General features: G+C 38.3%; 1 protein-coding gene across 2 annotated transcripts; it reads right to left on the minus strand.

Annotated features, from left to right (window-relative positions):
- Positions 1–1,658: 1,658 nt before the first annotated feature.
- LOC112185624 (GDSL esterase/lipase 1) lies at positions 1,659–22,316 on the minus strand. Of its 2 annotated transcripts, XM_040513499.1 has the most exons (6): positions 22,123–22,316; positions 21,765–22,030; positions 2,823–2,973; positions 2,509–2,733; positions 2,170–2,422; positions 1,659–2,033 (listed from the first exon to the last, which is right to left on the minus strand). In XM_040513499.1, the coding sequence occupies exons 2-6, from the start codon at positions 21,839–21,841 to the stop codon at positions 1,810–1,812; spliced, it is 930 nt and encodes a 309-aa protein (XP_040369433.1). In that variant the 5' UTR covers positions 21,842–22,030; positions 22,123–22,316; the 3' UTR covers positions 1,659–1,809. The 2 variants fall into 2 exon arrangements, with proteins under 2 accessions (XP_040369433.1, XP_024179655.1); XM_024323887.2 differs by lacking the exon at positions 22,123–22,316 and having other exon boundaries at positions 2,823–2,959; positions 21,765–22,112.
- Positions 22,317–22,354: the final 38 nt, after the last annotated feature.

Consider the following 22,354-nt stretch of genomic DNA (forward strand, 5'->3'; position numbering starts at 1 on the left):
CTAAAAACCCTTAACTATACATATATCTCTCAACCCATACCAACCCAAAGAAATAATTTTTAGGTTGATTCATTCACTCATCGCATGTATTCCTAGAAGGCCAGAATCCCAGCTGATTTGCGTCATCGACTCATACCAGCTCCGAGCCCAGTAGCCCACAGCAGCTGACAGCCTCACGCTGTCACGCCGTCAGTCCCTCACTGCCTCACTGTCTCTAGTGTTTTGAACTTTCGATGGAGCCATGGAGGATTGGAGGTTATCCCTAAATCGATTGAAACAACTCAAACAAGGTATGAAGCTCTAAACCTATCGATCTCCCCTGTTTTGAATTTGTGAAGCTCTAAATCCCAGATCTGAAATCCCAGAAATCCCAGATCTTTCTGAGTTTGGCTTTGCTGATGCTGATTCTGTATCTTACCACTGAGGGAGAGAGGGAGAGGGACTGAGGGAGAGAGAGAAAGAGAGATAGAGAGAACCCGGTGGTTATTGGTTAGCTGAGGCGGTGAGGCCTGAGGAAGTGAGGATCTTGATTGAGTTGATTCTTGATCTGTTGAATGTTGATTACTTGATCATGGTCTGAATGTCTGATGGTCGATAGAGTCATAGAGGGGATTAGAGGCTATCTGATGAATTGATGATTCATGAATGATGAATCATGATTTTTGATGAACATCAACTCCAAATCTAAAACAGAAATCGTACGAATATATAGAAAATAGATAATGGTTTAGTCATAGTAGTTCAGATAGGATTAAATATAAATCAGTTATAATTAGCATAGACAGGAATTTGATCCTGGTTCCGCCACTGCGCAGAAGCAGAAACAGAGGAAAGAACAACTTAATTGTTCATTGAGTGTTGATATTCATTTGTTATTATTTTATTTTTTTGAGAATGGTATTCTTTTGTTATTAGGCTTTGACATAAAGACACATCTGCGATGGGCCTGTCGTATGTTTTGGTAGTAGGAATATGCATGGCCGCCTATCTTACAGAATCATAATGGAAATTCTATTCGCACCCAGAAATTTAATCAGAACAGTAGCCGAGAAAAAAAAATAAAATTAGACAATCATAAGGGGAAAGAAAAGGGGTAACTCTTTATGGAGGTACGGTGTATCTGTTACTTACTCAAGAGTCATGACAGTTAACATTAGTAGAGAAAAAAAAAAAGAACTTGGACAATCATTAGGAGAAATACAACTTTATGCAGTGCGGTGTATTTTTTTACTTAAAAGCCATGACTGGAGACTTTGATAACAGGCCTGTTGAGCGGAAGTGTTAAACAACAACGAATCGAACATAGTCCGTATGACTCGTTATAGCACTGATCAATCACTTATTAGCTAGGTGTCGGATTAAAAGTAACCAACTGACAAGTTTTATTTTCTTCTATTACTTTTCTACTATGAGATCTCTATTCTTCACCAGAAAGTGGTTGATGAGTCCGACGAAATACTTGTTCCCGTCTCATACTTTCATGCATATATGCTCCAAACACATCACATTAGTGTGTGTAGTCTAGATCTTGTTATACATCATATCGAATGTGAGACTATATATACAGATGGCTTTGTGCCTAGACCATGCCAAGCCAATTTTTTCAACATAACCATACATTGAGTTAGTTTTAAGGATGTTAACATGGAAGACACGCATTTACGTACTGCAGAAACTATTAAATTATTGAGAACTAATTAAGAGAAATTCTCACCGTTCAAATTAAAGCATTACAATGAACTTGTAGGAATAAGTTTAGCTTTTATTACATAAAATCATAAATAACTTTCAAGTGAGGGATTAATGATCTCAAACTTGCTGAAAAAGCTGTTGGACATTGTAAGGCCCTGTGGTATTCGGGGTTCCACTCCATATTAGCTTTGCATATTGGAAGTTTGCCCTTTCAGTCGAATGGCCACCATCAAACCACACATACTCTGGTAGGTCTTCGCATAATTCAAACGGTTCTATTGCACAATCAACTCCCCTGTACGGTCCTGTACCACAGCATCCATCCGACCCATTTGTGAACCCTGATTCCAATTCCCGATATATTAACAACAGTTAAAGAGTTAGACAAGCTAAACTTTAAAATATACGTACATTAGGGATTTCTCTAACATTGTCATCAGTTAGCCAAAGTAGGTAAGAGAAATGCGACGTACGTACCATATGTTGCAGGGTTAAGGTATCGATCCTCAGTCGCATCATAGTAGTTAAATATTGAATATTTGAATCCTGATAGTTGGCTCTCTAACTCTTTGAGGACATTAGCTAGAGCTGTATTGTGTAGGTTCGCCAAACTCAGAAGTCCTTCAACGCAGCCTTCAGTAACACCGAATATTTGTCTCATTGCAGGTAGGCACCCAAGAGATCCCACATTCTGAAATGCAATTTTCCTTCCTCCTAAGTTATATATCCCCTACAAAAACAGTTATACGATAAATACATATAGAATGACTAAAATTGGCAGAGCCCAATTAACAAACCCTAATGTATACTACGTACTTGAAGCACAGTGGTCAAGTTACCAATCACGATTGCTACATATTCCTCTTGCTGGGGCTCGGTCGCATTTGGGTTTGTAGCATAGAAGCTGAAATAATCACAGCCTCCGATGCTAATCAAGTACACAGCGTTTCTCAGAATTCGCTTGGCTTCTAAATGACCCAGTTTCTGTTGTAGCAACTTTGTCACATTCCTAAAATAACTCAACTGCATTGGAAAACTTGCCTGGCCAAAATATTATATATAGAGCACACAATCAAAGATCAATTGATTAGAGGCAAAATCCAAAGAGTCGGTCAATGATTAAAACTGACCACTGTTCCTGTGTTGGTTGTTGCAAGGGCCCCGGCTCCACCCGAAGCGAAGTTGGATCCATCGGTGAAATCATGTGGACCGGGTTGCAAGTATGGTGGAAGCATCGGCAGGTTTGCAAACTTGGCTGTTGAAGCGTCTATGTATGTGACTCTGTGTGTATATATATACTAGAAACAAAACACACCCCCATGGGTGTAGACACTTGGTTGAAATATACATGAGAAGTAGTAGACACTAGACAGTTAATCAATTTGTGGGGTTATTCATTTTCTTTATATATATATATATTAATTTTACATCATTAACCCTAAATGTTAACTATTTTATAAAGTTTTTTAATGTTTAAAGGGTACTTCGGTAAACATATTCTATTTTGGTTGACAAAGTATAATCTCTTAAGTATAGCAAGATGCCCAATATCATACTATCATTTGATCTAGTGGCATTAGTCTCTCTTCTGTAAGTGAGAGGTTGTGAATTTGACTCACGAAAGACTAGTTGTTGTATTTGAGTTTGTTGATGTAATAAAAGAAAAATATAGCATTGTTTTAGGGAATCAGAAATTGAGAGATAATCGCTGTGTATTCTCATTGATAATAGGGGCCCCTATTTATATAGAGGATTACAATGCATAGAGTTAGAATCATACAAGGAAAGAGAATCTAGAGATTCTCTTAATCGAACCCTATTACTACTAGGTCAAGTAACCTAGAGTTTGGATTAAACACAAATAGAGATATCCTTAAACACTCCCCCTTGTGTTGTCTAAACGCGGTGCTTCTCTCGTTGCCTCGTTAAAAACCTTGCCGAGTAACTGACGCACTCAAAGCAAGCGCGCAATTTAACCCTGAAATATCGTTAGTAGTATAAGTAAGTAGGGATCGTTCTATCCGGGGATTGAGGGTACACCTGTAATTGTGAAACAAACAAAGAAAAGTATTATTTACAAAAATAAAATAAAGAATATAAATATATACAATTGTATAAACAAATAAAGAATTAAAATAATAAAGTATTATTTACAAAAATAAAATAAAGAATAAATATATACAAGTAAACACAAATAAGGGGGGGATTAGGATTCTTAAAATTGAAAATTAAAATAAATAAAATAAAGAAAACGTAAAAACATATATACAAGGGTGGAACGCAAGGAACAAAGATCAAAACCACATCCATATGCAAGAAATCCAATTACAATTCCTATAGTTGATTTTAAATGTCATGAGAGAGGAGTTGATCATGTGAAACATTCGAAAGCAAATGAATTCCCATTTTTTACTTTTCAATGCTAATTAACCTAAGCGAAAGCACCTAGATTAATCCTATCAAACATGCAATCAAGCCCTAGAAAGCTAGTCAATCATGTCATGTTTAACACATTACACATAGAGAAAGGCTATCAACTCAAGTGTACAACTTAGTATGGAAAAGTCCACCTAATTGCAATCCTCTTTAATTAAATTCGGTCTTTGCACAAAACCTTTACTACTTTGATTCAAGTTTACACAAAACGAAAAGTCGATTTCATGTTCTTAAACCTAGCACCAATTACATGCAAATCCTATAAGTGTCGACCCAAATAAGATAAACATATAAAAGTTTTCTATCAAGCAAATTCAATCGAACAAACTCACATAAGCAACATAAAAATCAACATATAGAAATCACAACTTTATTTCAAAACATATAAACGGGCTTTAAACTTTGCCCTTAACATTATTTGTTAACTAGAATTCATAGTTCTACAAATCTAAACAAAGAAAACCAAAAGAAATTACAAGGAAAAAGATAGAATTACACCATGAAGGGAGTGGATGATGAAGAGCTTGAGACATTGATCTTGAATCTTTAAAGCAAGACTTCACTATCACGGCACAAGGTGGATGATGACGGTTAGGAGGCTTCATGGCTTCTTCTTCTCTTCTTCTCTTTGCTTAAAAATGCAGAAACTTAAAACTAGAGAATGGAGAAGGAAACTAGAGAATGAAAAAGAAATATGGAGAGGAAATGGAGAGACAAAGAAGATGAGATGGATGAAGGAATTGTGTTTTAGAGTGAGAGGAGAAGGTGTTTATATAGGGAAGAGAAAGAAGAGTGAAATTGGAAAAGATTGAGTAAATTAGTGTGAGTAATGATGGAGAAAACATGATGATTACACCCTAAAACATGGAATGTTTTTGGGTGATGATGATGGTGGATTAGTGTGAGAAATGATGGAGAAAACATGATGATTACACCCTAAAACATGGAATGTTTTTTTTGGTGATGATGATGGTGGATTAGTGTGAGAAATGATGGAGAAAACATGATGATTACACCCTAAAACATGGAATATTTTTGGGTGATGATGATGATGGATTTCCTACTCATTTACTTCAATTTTATCTCCACCATTTGTAGGTAAGTGTGGACATAATGCTCATTTCACCATCATTTACTCCAATGTACCTAAGAAAATAGAAATTGAGTTAAAAATCGATTCGTTAAGGAATTAACTAAGCAAAATGTGAGGAATTAACTATTAAAATATCACATTAAAATGCTCCTATCAAATTCCCCCACACTTAGCTTTTGCTAGTCCCTTAGCAAAACAAAACAAAAAAATCCAAAACAGAACAGAGACTTGACAAAAAGCAAGTAAATGACTCTATTGCTCCTAACTGTTGTCTCAGAGACTCCAAACTCATGACTTTCACGTTAAACACTTAATCAAAATCACAAAGATAATTTCATGGTTAATAAACCTGTGACATTCATATGACTAAGCAAGATATGGAGAACTTAAGTTATACAGTGAATGATAGCATGTTTCGAACAAGTCCAATCCAAACTCACAGGGCATACTCTCGATTTTTCTCTCAGAAATGGCTATGCTTAAAAGCTTCACACTCAAGTATATGCAAGAGAACAAATTGTAAGGCAACAAACAGCTTGCATATTTCATCAATAAACACATTTTGTGAAGAATTTTTAAAGACCTCATGAAATGACTAAGTGCACAAATGGACCTAAACCATAAGCTCGACTGCGTAACTGACTCCACTAACCAAAGACTGCCCATCTCAAGGATCAAGTCAGCACTTAAAACAGGTTGTAATGGGGCTAAGCTAGGGTTTTCGAAATGAAGATTAAGGATACAAAAAAATCCTAAGGACCTAGCAGAGCATATAAGGACCACCTTATGTCATTATTTTTGTAGACCAAATATCATTGTTTTGGGCCAAACCTTCACTCTAACCAACATGGGAATGGACAAAGGCATAATTTTCAACTTTGAGCCTTCTACAAATTTGCAAGTCCAAAACCACACTTCAACATTTTCCCAAGAGTTTTCTTTTCAATTTTTCTTCTCTTTTGCCGCTTTTCTTTCTTTCTTTCTTTTTTTTTTCAAGGCAAATTTTTTTTTTTTTTCTTGGATTTTCCCCACCCCACACTTGTCTTTCATCGTCACCCCTACATACTATGTCATGCTCTACTAAGTCCTTAAGACAAGGGTAGAGATATCCTGTACTAAGCTCATGGTAGGGTAGTGAGGGTGATGAAACAAAGGTTTTTAACGTAGGCTCAAAGGGGTTCATTCTAAGGAAGTCCCATGACGGGCACAATTAGGGACACATGCTTATTTGGCAATGGTGATAATTCCTAGGTTGCCTCTATCCCTTCCAGAATCAGGGCCATGTATTGACAAACGTCTCAACAAGCACAAGAGCGAATTCTAGCATTCTCTAGTCCATCAAACTTAATCTATGGCAAGCAATCAATCAAATGAAAGAGTAATGAGATCATCAAAACATCGCCAAGAAATTAAGAATATGTTTTTCATTTATCACTCCAAGAAAAAGGGACCTGGCTCAAATATCTCACATGGGCTTTTATGAATCAAAACTCATCCTAACATGCTCATATTCTGTACCAAGGTTACGAAATCCATATCCACTACACATGCATGCATTTTTCATATATCTCAATTAACCAAAGAATACCATTTTAAAAATCATCTCAATTTTGTGATCCTCTTTTAATCATGATTTTAGAGATATAGAATCATCTTAGACAGTTGAAAGGGCATTCTAAGACTCAAAAACAAAAACAAAAGTAACCAAATTTTTTTTTTTTTTTAAATAATTTAAATTCAACACTTAGGTACGGGAACAGGGAGTCTCGATGTGCAATGGGACTGAAACAGCTACCCTTTTTCAAGACTATGTTTAATCCAATATACCTTAGTGTATCACACATCAATTAAAAACACAAAAAACACAATCCAACATCAACTATTTTTTTTTTTTTTTTTTATATACTAACTACTAAAAACACAATAAAGCAATAACCCTTCCCCCATACTTAATTCATGCATTGTCCTCAATGTATAAACAAATATAAATCATGCAAAGCATAAATCAAGCATAGAAGAGAAAATTAACACAACGAAACCTAAAACAACCTAAAATTCATGAAAATAAAATAGAAGGAAGAGTTCAAGAAAGCAAATCTGCGTTTGATGGCTCCTCCACAGCTACAGTTGAAATGGGTTGCCTCCCATGCAACGCTTAATGTTTAAAGTCTTTCAGCCTAGACTTGTACCTCCATTTACTCCTTTGGAGGAGCGGTATGCGGGCGAGTGGCAGCCCTCTTACTGGTTTCAGCCTTCGGAGGCGGGTCCTCATGTTGTGATGCAGTAGCGTCCTTGCGAGGAAACCCAGGAGGATAACTCTGCAAGTTATTGACTTCCTGAGCAAGCTTGTTTATTGCAGTGTGACAGCGGATCAAAGAGCAGTTCATCTCAGAGATGTAATCGATCATGCAATTGACTCTCCAATCTGTCACCATAATACCATCGCGGAGAGAGGAACGCAAATCATCAATCAAATCCGACAAGCTTTCCAGGGTGGCCATAGGCCGAGGAGCACGAGCAGCTGGTGAGGAAGAAGACTCTCCGGGATGCAGTCTGGGAGAGCGACGAGGCAGAGGAGGGGGACTGCGGGTACGCTCACGGATAGGACGATGGTCCCATGGACGAGTAAGTCCTGCTCTAGTGGCCGCTTGACGACCTTCTTCTTCCAAAGAGAGAACACGGCGTTGATTGACGCCCCTGCGAGGGGTTACCTTGGTTCGAGCCATGAGGAAGTAGAAGGAATTTGAAACTGCACGCTTAGACAAACCTTAGTAAAATCTGGAGGAGACAAAAAAGGATGTATATGTAAAGCACAAAATAGGGTAGAAATCTCAACAGGCACACGGTTTTAACAAAGCTTCTCCGGGAAGGAGAAGAGTTATGATAGTTCACGGCCCAAGAAACTCCCCCACGTGTAAATATTCCTTTCTTTTCCTGGATTTATGGCATGCTTTCGGCTATAGCTTGTCTGTCACGGATCCTCGAGATTCGTTTGATTCCCCCACGCGTCCTTTCTTTTCCTTGATTCACGGCAATTAAACCTGCTTTCTGCTGTAGCTTGTCTGTCACAGCTCCTCGAGATTCGTTTGGTTCCCCCACGTGTCTTCCACGCACCAACAGCTTTTCCGTGTTTTCGGGTGACTTTAATCCAACGCGTAGATTTAATCTCAGAGATCGTCCATCCAACGGTGGAGATCCTCTCACTCGTTCTATAAATAGGTGCATTCTGAGGGAGCGACTATTCACTCCAAAAGAAAATTCTTCCGAGTTCCAGCCTTTCTCTCTCAACCCTTCAGCCTTTCTTTCGAAACTCAAATCCTTTCTTCATCAACATGGAACCACGAACTCTGCAACTAATGGAGCAACAGACCCAGCAACAAATCGAGGATGGAGGAAACAACCAAGCAGCCGGGACTAATAACCGGTGGGCTCCCACACCGCCTCAACTAAGAATCCTCAAGGGCCTTTACTATGATAAGGGTTTTAAGTACCCAACTCCAGAGCAGATTCAAGAGATCTGCCTCCATCTGAAACAGTATGGGCAGATCGAGGACAAAAACGTCTTCTTTTGGTTCCAGAACCTCAAGGCTCGTGAGAGGCAGAAGTTGAAGGAATTTCGGAACGTTCCGGTTGGTGGATCTCTCGATCTCAATTTTGGATCCACTAGTTCTACTGATGATGGTAGATCCATTGATCTAAACTTTGGGTCACGTGTCGGCTATGGTGTTGACCCATATTCCTCCTCACCCTTCAACACTAATACTAGTACTACCTCCTTTGGCACAACAGGAGGACAATCTTTCATGGAACAACGAGGAGGAGATCACCAGGAGATTGAAACCCTTCCACTATTCCCCATGCATGGTGAGGACATCTTTGGCAACATGAAGACTACTTCCGAGGGAGGTAGCGGCTATGGCGGTGACTCTCGCATTTCCCTTGAGCTCAGCCTCAACTCCTACGGAGATGCAGACATGGTTTAGTATAGAGTATTTTTATTATTATTATTTTTTTTTAATTTTTTTTTTTTTTGTAAATAGCTGAATTTAATAAGACTGAATGAATGCAGTTTTTTTTTTTTATATATATATAAAGGACTCAAAAAATAAAAGACAAATATAAATATATATTGGACTCAAAATGAAAGACAAAAATATAAATATCTTCCCCCACACTTAAATATTGCATTATCTTCAATGTAATCAATTAAAAGCATGCAATGAAATAAGTAAGCATAGATAGAAGACATTTACGAAAACAAATCCTAAAATAAAAACTAAAGAGAAAAATTGAAAAAATAAAAGAAATAGGGAAAGAGAAAGCAAATCTGATTATATTCTGAATTGGGTTGCCTCCCAAGTAGCGCTTGTATTTTACGTCTTGCAGCCAGACGGTACCTACATTAAATAAAGTTAGTAACTATAATTAACAAAGAAATACAAAATAAAAACAAGTATAACTATTAATTACAAACTACAAGTAAAATTAACAAGTATATTGTACATAAGACACAAGTTAAGTACACAAGTGAGTATAAAACGTGAAAAGTATTTTTACAAGTTTAAAGTGTGAAACAAGTAAATAATTTACACGTATAGAGTATTCACAAGTATTTCTTTTGTTATAAACATTATTGATATCGAATCAAATTCCAAGCGGTAAATCAAGTGAACGTGCGGCCCAAGTATAGTCGCCTAGACACAAACTCCCTTTCAAATCGTTTGGGCAACCTTACTGAAATGGCCAGGTGGGGGAGGGCGAACACGAGAGGAAAAATCCATTTTGGCATGAGCTACTCCCACATAGTGGTTTAGGCCCATTTGCAAGCACTTCTGGATTCAAAAACCCGTCATGAACGTTGTCCCCTTCCTAGACACCATTCCACATAGGCTATACTTACTAAGATGAAAAAGTTCATAAGTGTGAAGATAGTTCAACAAGTGTTAATAAAGGCCGCCCTCAACCTTAAGGGACCTGAGCTAGGTACCAATAAGGGGTTTAGGCCAATATTAACAAAAGAGACTTCACCTATTCCTCTCAATTTACAACCTACAATTAAAATTCGTGTTCAATAATATAAATAACATCCTAGTTAATTTAAACTAAGTTTTTATATACAACAAATATATACAATAAATGACACAATTTAGCAAGTGATTTTTCAATCCCCGGCAACGGCGCCAAAAATTGACGCACTCAAAGCAAGCGCGCAATTTAACCCTGAAATATCGTTAGTAGTATAAGTAAGTAGGGATCGTTCTATCCGGGGATTGAGGGTACACCTGTAATTGTGAAACAAACAAAGAAAAGTATTATTTACAAAAATAAAATAAAGAATATAAATATATACAATTGTATAAACAAATAAAGAATTAAAATAATAAAGTATTATTTACAAAAATAAAATAAAGAATAAATATATACAAGTAAACACAAATAAGGGGGGGATTAGGATTCTTAAAATTGAAAATTAAAATAAATAAAATAAAGAAAACGTAAAAACATATATACAAGGGTGGAACGCAAGGAACAAAGATCAAAACCACATCCATATGCAAGAAATCCAATTACAATTCCTATAGTTGATTTTAAATGTCATGAGAGAGGAGTTGATCATGTGAAACATTCGAAAGCAAATGAATTCCCATTTTTTACTTTTCAATGCTAATTAACCTAAGCGAAAGCACCTAGATTAATCCTATCAAACATGCAATCAAGCCCTAGAAAGCTAGTCAATCATGTCATGTTTAACGCATTACACATAGAGAAAGGCTATCAACTCAAGTGTACAACTTAGTATGGAAAAGTCCACCTAATTGCAATCCTCTTTAATTAAATTCGGTCTTTGCACAAAACCTTTACTACTTACTCCAATGTACCTAAGAAAATAGAAATTGAGTTAAAAATCGATTCGTTAAGGAATTAACTAAGCAAAATGTGAGGAATTAACTATTAAAATATCACATTAAAATGCTCCTATCAGTAACAAAAAAACCCAGTGGGACAAAAATAACCTCGGTCGAAGGGAAAAAAGAGCACAACACACCATTCACGATTCGAGGTGAACATGTAGACATCTCCCCCTGATGTCTGCGCCTCCCCCTGATGACTACGATCATGGGAGTTCAGATAATTTCCGCAAGTCAATTCTTGCCACATGTTTCTCGAACGTGGATTTGGGCAATGACTTAGTAAACAAGTCTGCCTCACTGTCCTCAGATCGAACCTAGTTCACTTTGATCTCGAGGCTCATCTGTTGTTGCTGATAATGCTTGGTGTTGTCGCTTTTGATGTAGCCTTGCCTCATTTGTTCAGAACAAGCAGCATTATCCTAAATGCTCGTAGGCTCATTTTTGGAAGACTTCAAACCACAATTGTTCGAACATGCGTAATTATGGATCCAATCCATATACATTCACGAACCACTTCGTGAAGAGCAATGATCTCTGCATTGTTCGAAGATATAGTGACGATGGTCTATTCTGTAGACCTTCAAGATGTCACAGTCTTTTCCCATGGTGAACACTTAACCATTTTGGGAATGACCTTTGTGTGGGTCAGAGAGATACCCAACAACAGCAAAATCTTCTAAAACACTTATATCGTTTTGGGATGGGGATAGAGAACGCAGGCCAGTGTTGGCGGCGCTCCTGGTGTGTGATGGGTCCGAATCCATCATATCTTTGTAGGGATAAAACAAGCCCATATCAATCATACATCTCAAATATCGAAAGATATCTTTTACACCAATCCAATGACATTGCGTTGGCGCAGGGCTATATCTAGCTAACAAGTTCACAACATATGAGATGTCCGGTCTTGTGCATTGGGATAAGTACAATAATGCGCCTATTGTACTAAGTAAGATACTTCTGCCTCTAGCACATCTTCGTCATCATCCTTTCGACGAAGAGGATCCTTTTCAAGATCAAGACTATGGACGATCATGGGGGTGCTTGAAGGCTTGACCTTGTCAAAATGCCTAAGCATCTATTGACACGATGCTCAAGTTCCAAACCGAGACATAATCGTGTTCTCCCAAAATCCTTCATCTCAAACTCGGATTTCAAGTGTTCAGCGGTTTCCCTTAACTCTTTGAGGACTTCTAATGAAGATGATGTCCAACATGAACCGCGACAGAATCCGAAACTTGTTATAGAAACGTGTGGGCATATCCCTTCCCAATCAAGTAGTCACTTTAGTGAGCGTTTCAACCTTATTGTAAATGCGCTCCGTGGTCTAAAACCTCTTGACTTGGGTAAATGAAGTTCGCCATAAACCTTCATGTATATTCCGTATCTAGATCCCTATAGAGATACGTAGTGACCACATTTGTAAGCTGCATGTTCAGTTATTCGGAAACTACCAAACTGACAGGGTAGTGGAGTGCAATGACATCCATTACGAGAGAATATGTCTCATCGTAGTCGATTCCAGGGCGTTTTATGAGAAGCCTTGCGCCATAAGGCGAGATTGCCATCTCTTTTTCTCATCACGCTTTCTAACGAAGACCCATTAGTCAACAGGTTTTATGTTAGGAGGTATTGACATCTCGAAAACCTTCCTCTTTATTAGAGAATCCATCTTAACCTGGATTGCATCTTTCCATTTAGGCCAAATCTCACTACTTTGGTATTCAGTCATCAACGGAGAGTGGTTCGATATCATCTGACTCAACAAACTTATGTGCAACGAAGTGCGTGGCTACATCATCAATTATGATGGAGTTTCTATTCCACGTCTCATGTACACTAGCTAGTGTAAGTTTCATAGAGCTCTATATTCTCAGGAATAGGTTCTGACGTTGAGGCGTCTCCTAACGATAACCATAACTTGGAAGATTCTCATGAGACAGATTTTGAGTGTCGATGATCAAAGGATTGGAATGTGCTAAAGTATCATTCGAACCCACGGGCCTCCCACGCATCCTAGCTAGGGCCATGGCCTGTAACGCCAGAGTGCCACTCTCTTTGGCATTGGCGCCATGCCTACCTCCGTGTAAGGTGGCGCTACGTCCTCTCTAGGGACGTACTTCCTTGCAGGCATGTTTGCAGCATATTTGTGTGATCTCGTCACTTTAATAGGGATCGAGATGAGACATAGTGGGGACATACCACGATAATTCCTGTCATTCCAGTTGAACATCTGTGTTCTTATCTCCCCCGAACGATGGGAAGACTGTCTCATCAAAGTGACAACCCGCAAATCTAGCGATAAAGAGATCGCCTTGTAAGGGCATTAAGTGGCGGACGATTGTTGGAGTCTCAAATCCAACGTAGTTACCCATTCGTCTGTAAGGAACCATCATAGAGCGCTGTGGCGGCGGAATTGGCACATAAATGACTCACTCAAATATGCGCAAATACAAAATACGTGTACCCAGTCACTAGGTGTAACACATAGGTACATTGAGTGGTGGTGGGTTGTAGACGAATTAGCATAGCTTTATGCTATATTGCATTATCCCAAGCGGATATAAGGAGATAGGTGCGCATTACCAATGTCTGGACTACCATCGTAGTCGTTTCCGCAAGACCATTTGGGTGTATACATGAGAATGTGATGTCCAACATCAAACCCATCGCAATATCCATCGAAAGTATTTCGATGTAAACTCTCTAGCATAGTCAAATATAATTGACTGAATAGGATGATCTGGGGAGTGAGCCCGTTGTCATATGATATGTGCTAGGAGTGTAGCATAAGCAGCATTTATAGGTGGACAATGGCACAACATGTGACCGGCGTGTTTGCGTGTCAACCAACATCATGAAATAAAGCGTCCGCAAGTTGGTTGAATCAATCCACAAAATCCCTACGGATTCTTTGTAAGAATAGAATGAGTATTGTCATATCCTTTGCATAGGACGGTCTCAGTCCTAATTTTCCTAAGGAACAGGCTTTGTAAAACGAGCAAGAGGCTTTAGAAGCAACCCATGAGAATATTGGTTAAGCCTGAGCATCATGATGGACGCCATCCATAGCGTCATGGATAGGGACTAAGCCAGCCCTAGGCTGGTGGTGGACAGAGGCGGTGGCCAAGGCAGCAATGTCGGTCACACTTAGTCCAGGAATCAACGTTTGATTCATGCTTCATTTCGCTCGATAGAAAAGATGTCAATGTGAAGTTTTTAGTATACGGATCATCATATCATGATCAGGATGACCTATCCTGTCGTGACAAAGCCAATATGTGTCTAAATTCAAGAGATCTTCTCTCATAACTTTATTGGATTAATAGCTCGAATAGTGACATAAAGTCCACTAGAGAGATACATAAACTTCTCTAAGATGCGCCTTTATTCGCAATCATTAGAGGTAATGCAAAGGAAATCATTTCCGTTCTCTACATTCATTTTCGCATGGAATTTGTTGGCTATTCATAAGGTACGATTTGCCCTAAGAGCGTAGAGAGTTTTTGTGACAACTGTAATCAAGGTGCCTTTTGGCAAGTGGAATTTGGGCTATTCCATACCCTTGAATTAATATTGATGGCCCAGTCATCGTAGTCACAAAGTAATATGCTCAGAATCAAAATTGAGTCATAATGAAAAGAACTCGAAATTTTATTCATAATCCAACGGAGTACATCATTGTTTCTATGATCAAAGAAAATCTAATCCAATAAAAAGTAATATGGCAATCGCCTACTACATCTCTTGGAAAAATAAAAACTTAAACAGAATTGGCGATCTATTGATCCCAGCCAGATTTGTAGTCTTCAACCCTTCACCTTAGATCATCTTCTTGATCTTCTTGTTCCACATAGTGAGCTTCTCTTGCTTCACAATATGCTTTGTAGGCGGTGACAAGTTCTTCACGAGCTCTACAAATGTGTGCCCAATGCTCAGACACTCCACATCGAGAACATACATTTCTTTGCTCGAACTCCATTGATTGAGGTGCTTTGAAAGCATCATTTAGATAGCTCTTAGTGTTGGTGGTGCCACCAACATGACCAGAGGCGTTGCCTCCCTCTCTCTTTCCACGTTTACCTCTTCGGTTCCGTGTTAACCTATTTTGGTGGTTACCTTCACAAGTAAAGCGATTATATGGATCAGAATGTCCAGAAGTATACCTAAGATTAGGGATTCGCTCTTGGCTCATTCTCTTAGAGGTGCAACTATAATTGGATTCAGGAATATGCTCTGTTTCCATGGATCTCGAATTATAGTTCTTCACAAGGATATTGTCATGCTTGTCAGCGACATTCATAACTCCAATGAGCTCATGAAACCTTGTGATCCGTCTTGCATTTACATTGATTCGATAGTTCTTAGCAACCATCAATGCAAAGACGGGGAAGGTAGAGAGAGTCTTCTCAATCAACATTGCATCTGTGATCTCTTTACCACATAATTCCATTAAGGATTTAATGCGAAGTGCTTCCGAGTTATAGTTAATAACTGACTTGAAATCGCAGAAGTGGAGGCTATGCCATCTCACTTCTAGGTCAGGAAGCAAGGAGTCACGAACGTTGCCAAATCTTTCTTCGAGTGAGACCCACAGCCTTCTAGGGTTTTCTTCATTCATATACTCGTACTGGAGCGAGTCATTAGGATGATGGCTTTCGCCTTATTTGCCTCTAAGGCTGCTCTATTTGCTTCCAAAGCTTGAGCTTGCTCAACAGTTATCACGTCCTGGCCAAGCTCGAGAATCATATCCAAGATTCCTATAGCCTTGAGATGTTGGCGGATATCACGAACCCACTTGTGATATCCAGAGCCAGTTGTTCCCAATGGAGCAAAGTCCAATTTGTTCAGGTTACTCATCCTGAAAGAGAACAAGAAAATTAGGGTTAGTTTCGGAGCGAAATAGGCTACCACGAAAACATATGAAATTTGTAAGCGTAATTGCTTCCAAGAAATTAGGAATTTCCGAGCGTAGTCGCTTCCAAGAAATTTGATTCCAAGAGATATTGGATTAGATCGAAACAATAATGTAAGTGGTCGATCATAAATTCTCTACAAACTCTAAGTTTGGAGATCTCAACAAGCTCTAAGCTTGGAGTGAGCACGAACCCCCACAGTTCAGCTTAATTTGGTCTCCCCTTAAAAATGGTAGCAAAAGTGTCGCCGGAAAAGTACTGTAGGTGGCCGGAAGTTACTGTAGATGCTGGAAAAAAAAAAGTCAATGTAGATGACCGGAAAAAGTCGCTGGAAAGTGCCCTGAAAGTTGCTGAAAAAATCGCCGGAAAAGTGGTCGGAAAAGTGTTGACAGGAGGGTTGTCCGCGCGTTGACTAACTGTTGACCGGGTTGCTGACGTGGCTGTGCGGTGCTGACGTGGCAGATTCGGTGCTGACGTGGCAGGCTGACGTGGATGCTAGCGTGGCAGATGACGCAAGGATGACGTTAGAGGCTTCAGGCTGTTGGGCTTCAGGCTGTTGGGCTTTGGACTGCTGGGCCTAGGGCTGACCGGAGATGTTGGTTGACTGAAGCACAGATTGATGATGCAGGCGGCGGTTCAGCGGTTCGGTGGTTCAGGCGGCCGATTCACGTGGTTCTAGGCCGGTTCCGATCTTGATTTTTCAGCTCCGGTGATCTGGGGTCCGGCTGCAGCTGCTGGTGGAGTTTGGTAGCAGTAGGTAGGGAGGAAAGCTCCGAACCGGGCAGAGGGACTTTCGATACTTCCGGTAGCCGATTCGGTGGTTTTCCGGCTGGTTCTGGGGATGGGGCCGCCGGTTCTGGACTCCTGGAGTTGAGACCTTCAAGGTGGGCGGTGGTGGTTTCGGGGATTTGTGGGCTACGAATTTAGGATTTCAGGGTTAGGGCTTCGTGCTGATAACGTGTTTTAGGGAATCAGGAATTGAGAGATAATCGCTGTGTATTCTCATTGATAATAGGGGCCTCTTTATATAGAGGATTACAATGCATAGAGTTAGAATTATACAAGGAAAGAGAATCTCTAGATTCTCTTAATCGAACCCTATACCACTAGGTCAAGTAACCTAGAGTTTGGATTAAACACAAATAGAGATATCCTTAAACAAGCATAGACTTTTCTAATAATTATAATTTTACATTAATTATACCTTAACCATTAATTGTTTTGTAATTTTTTTAAGGGCAAATTTCATTTTACCTCCCTGATCTTTACACCTTAAATCATTTGTGCCCCTACACTTTTAATTTCATCACGCGTGCCCCTCTACGTACCAATTTCAATCAATCTTGTCTAACCCTTAGCTTTTTTGCCAAATATTGTGTGATGTATTTTGAAATTGTAGTCACATACGATATAATTTTGCATGCCACATTATTGAATCGTCATCATACAAGGGAGCCCATTAGAGCCACATTTTCAATTTACAAAATACTTGACAAAAAAATGAATTATTAGACATGATTGATTAAATTGGAAAGCATAGGGATACATGTGATGAAATTAAAAGTGCAGGGCCACAACTGATTTAACATGTAAATGTTAGGGAGGTAAAGTGAAATTAGCTCTTTTTTTAATATTTAAAGGATATTTTGATTTTGGTGACAAAATGTCTTCTTTGAAAGGATATTAGAAACTGCTCACACCCTATGTGTGTGGGAAAGTGGGTGGTTATCCATCTAGAAGTTTTTAGTTAGTTTTTGAAATTAATAAATTTTTCTAATTTTGATTTTTTTTATCCCTGACAATAAAAGTAGGGTGGTGCTATTCGCACACCCATTTTCTCTATTCACACACCACTCTATTTATCTATAACTTTAAATTTTTTTTTTTACAAAGTATCTCTCTAACATGATGCTTTGAAGTTTAATTATGGCAAAACAAGCAACTTTAGACCCCATCTTTAGAGAAAATTTTACATCTGATTTCCAATGGAGACATGAAAGAAAAATATGAGCTTAGTGATCATTCGAGCCCCTTTGAATCCATCATTCCTGGTTAGATTCTAACTAAAATTATTTGGTGTATTTTAATCCATCGCTCTCGGCTAAAAATATCAATTTCTCAATGATTTGGTGGACTAGGAGCTTTAAATTTGTGAGTTATGTTCATCTTAGTTTTATTTTGGTATGGCTTCCTTGCTAATCTTGGTTTTGACTTGAGTTGATTGATAATTTTGAAATTGTTGGCGCTTTGATTTCATTTTGACTTTAGTCATATCATCACTCTACATAATGTTTTTTGTCACTGGGAATTGTATCTTGAATCAACGTTGCTTAATCAGATGTGAGAGGTTTTAGATCTTCTTTAGTTTAGGCGATATGCTTATACCTTTCTTTAGTTTTGTATAGCAATCATGGCATACCTAAATCCCCAAACTCAGATACATCGTGATTTTTCATCTGAGCCCTAAACTTTGCCACACTAATTGCAGAATCTCCTTTAGTTTAGGTGATATGCTTATACATTTCTTCAGTTTTGTATAGCAATCAGGGCATACCTAAATCTCCAAACTCAGTTACATCGTGATTTTTCATCTGAGCCCTAAATTTTGCCACACTAATTGCAGAATTTTTGACAGATTGCACTTCGTCCTGCTCATTATTCATTTTTTTTTTCAGTAATGACATTCATGAGTAAAATTAGTTTATTGTATAATGATGTTTAATTCATGATTCACTTGCTAAATAGAAAAAAAAACATAATTACAAGGGAGAGTAGCTAGGTAATTTGTAAAAAAAAAATTGTTTTAATGTAATGAAAAAAATAGATAGAGTGTGTGAATAGAGAAAAGTAGGGCTGGGCATAAACCGATCTGGATGTGTAAAACCGGCCGAACCGGCCAGGAAAACAGGATCGGGGATCGAACCGGACGATATACGGCAAAAAAACTCTCTATTCCGAACCGGACCGGATTTTTCCGGTTCAAGACCAGGTTCAGCCTCTGAATCGATAAGACAGAACCGAACTGGCCGAATAATTAATTATTTAATTTTTATTTAAATTAACATTAGTTTTTATTTAAATTAGTTGTCGAATTCTCATTGGATGCAATCAGGTTGCACATAAAATCTATTGTACCTTATTCCTCTCAAGAAAACCCTAATCTCTCTCTCGGGTTCTCATCAACCTCTCATCTCTCGGGTTCTCATCTGATTCTCATCTCTCGGGTTCTCATGTCTCTCGGGTGTAGACTCAAACTACCCTCTCACAGCCGCCGTCCAATGAGACCAACGCCGCCTAACAACGACGCCGACCTGCACAACGTCAAGCCCAACCTTCAACTTTGATCTGCACTTCTGGGCAAAGCCTTCAATCTGCACAACGTCGAGTCCAACCTTCAGCCTTCGACCTTTGATCTGCACAACGCCGACCTTCAACCAGCCTTCGATCTGCAATTTTGCACAGCGCCACCGTCGCCAACAAACACCGAAACCCCAGAGAACCGAACTGAAAATTCGGGTAACCTGAATACGTCGACCCAGTCCATTAGAAAACCGTTGTCGGTCCAAATTTTATCCCAACCGATCAATGCGGGTCGAACTTGGGTTGGGCCCAAAACCGAGCCGACCCGACCCTCGTCCACCCCTAGAAAAATGGGTGTGTGAATAGCACCACCCTAAAAGTATATATAAAGTTATTTAATATTTTAGGGGTATAAAAGTTAAAAAAAAAATAAAAAATTATGGCTGACAAGATCAGTTATCTTTAAAAAAAAAAAAAAAAAAAATCTTTAGCCCACCTCACCCTTACATATGTCAATGAGAATCGAATCCATGACCTTTACAATATTGAAATTATAACTTACCAATAAATCACAGCTCACCGACACAAGATCAGTTATATAAATAATAATATGTGTGTGTGTGTGTGTAATTAGAGAATAAGTGGTTAATCTAGACTACATGCTAAAAATATAAACATCCTCAAATTTTAAGTTTAAGGAGGTCCTCTCTAGAACCTCTCTCTATATATAATAGGGCTGACTTCGACATGGTTACCGACTTTTTTCGCATTAGCTGAAACAGAACCGAAAGCTTTCAATATGCCCAGATTTGTAACCAGAACCGTACTGGAAGTTTTGGTTTCCGAAAGTTTAGTTTACCGAGTAAATGATTAGTATCTTGGAACTTGATTCGATCATCAAAATTTAGAAGATTACAAGAAGAAATTCAGCGATAATCCGTTGATGAAATATGCATCTAAAGGTTGATGAGCCTCTTATCTATAGATCTGAGGTCATAACCCTCAAATCTGTGAGCCAAGTGAAGAAGGTGAGAACTACAAAATGAGGAGGAAGAAAAAAAAAATAGATGAAGAAGAAGAAGAAGAAGAACTGAAGAAGACTCGAAGAAGAAGAGAACCGAGAAAGAGAAGTAGGTCGAAAAAGTAAAAGGAGCGTTGTGGTCCTCGTGGAGGCTTGTCAAATACAACAAGCAATGTTGTAGCCTAGTGGACAAAGCTATATTTGCATTTGTGGAGTCGAGAGTTTGAGCCCTACAACTTGCAAAAGATGAGAGATCTAATTTATTTTGAATTAAATAAACTTGTCTTTGTCGATTTGGTCTAAACAGGTTCTCTAGTTTTCTTAAACCGAAACCATGCATAATTAAGCCACTCGGTTCAATTGTGCGGAATTGAAACTCCAGTTTAGCCTCAGTTTCAGTTTGAACCTATTTGGTTTGGCCAAATTTTGGCTTGCTTCGGTTCTCTCAGTAAAAAAAACCAGCCTTAATATATAGGGTCCTTCTAGTGAGGGAGTTTTTTTTTTAGCCAGTTTAAGGGATCGCTTGTGGAAGTTACTTTTTTTTTTTTTTTTTATCACATATCGGCATATTGATAGTTTAGTTTTTGGTCTTCATGAATAGATTACATAAGCAACTTTTTGGCCAAATTGATACTTGTTAAGTAATCCCTGTTTTTGGCCATTTTAAGGGATCATTTGTGAGACTTACTTTTCGATTATATCGGCAAATATATTGACTGTTAGATTTTTGGTTCTCTTTGAGTAGATCACTTATGCAAGTTAGTGGGTTAAAGCCTAGATTAATAGACCCTTAGAGCAGTACGGTGGTGCAACAGATGTTAGTGGTTTAAAGTTTAAAGTTTAAATTTCTATTTTGAAAGTCTGAAATTTAGGGATGAATATATTTTCATCTTTCTATATATTTAGTTAATTAAGAACTAGCCTCTTAACACACGCTTGACATTTCTCTTTTTCTTTACGTGTAGAATAAGTTTTATTTGTTTTTATTTTAATAATTTTTGTCAAATAAAATATTTCAAAACTGAAATTCAAAATTCTCTTAAAAAAAGAAGATGCAATTCAAGAAAGAAAGAAAAAATGACAATTGCAGTTGTCTTTATTTTTATTTTTATTCAAGTTGTCCACTATTGCTCTCAGCTGTCTCCCACGTCTAGATAACATTTCATATATTTTCTTATATTTAGAATTTTAATCAACTAAGGGCATTATTTGGTATTTAAAAAATTTAACCTTAAACATTATTTGCTTAATTAATACTGATGATTACTCCCTATAAAATTACATTAGATCTGATAGTACAACTTTAAAGAAACAAGAGCCAATATTAGATCTGTTATCATAACTCAATCAAGTTTCGTTGGATTATCAAAGTGAAAGTTTACATATGTACGTACCGATAAAATCGGGGACAATACGCCCATCGCTGAATCTTCCAGTAGGATGGTGGAAGAAAGTCATTCCATATGGCCATGCTATTGCTTCATCATCTTCTACGGTAACATTAGGAATTAGGTATTGGTCGTTTCCAGCCTCAAATGGTGAGTCCCCAAACACAAACAGCGCCACCTTACTTTGATTGTGTTCTATACTAGTACTACTGTAGTACTGATCGCCATGATCACGATGACCGTATAGAAGGAAGGTAATTGGGTTGAATAGGCTGGCCAACACGTAAACAATGTAGCTAAGACTTGTCATTGGGATCAACAGCAGTTTGCTTTTCTAAAAACAATTTATGCTTATATAGTGTACCTTTGTATATAATATCTGAATTTCAACGCGACTCAACTTTCTGTGTTCGCTTTGACGATCAAAGTTGAAAGTTGGTTAACAATTTCCTCCAAATTGTTGTACGCACCGACTTTGATAGTAAGTAAGTAGTTTATGTGGTTCTCCTCTTGATATGGCCGAAGACTACGAATGATTGATTCAAGGATCTGCAAATTAATGGCTGCTGACGGGGTGGGGGTTAAAAATTAAAATA

Source organism: Rosa chinensis, chromosome 2 (assembly GCF_002994745.2).
Source record: "Rosa chinensis cultivar Old Blush chromosome 2, RchiOBHm-V2, whole genome shotgun sequence".
NCBI lineage: Eukaryota > Viridiplantae > Streptophyta > Magnoliopsida > Rosales > Rosaceae > Rosa > Rosa chinensis.

Excerpts from the sequence above, each read along its gene's own strand:
- LOC112185624 (XM_024323887.2), bottom strand. The coding sequence starts at position 22,068 with ATGACAAGTCTTAGCTACATTGTTTACGTGTTGGCCAGCCTATTCAAC. Across the intron at positions 2,960-21,764 it reads TATTGTCCCCGATTTTATCG|ACGCTTCAACAGCCAAGTTT; the intron begins GTACGTACATAT and ends TCACATACATAG. Across the intron at positions 2,423-2,508 it reads ACTTGACCACTGTGCTTCAA|GGGATATATAACTTAGGAGG; the intron begins GTACGTAGTATA and ends CTGTTTTTGTAG.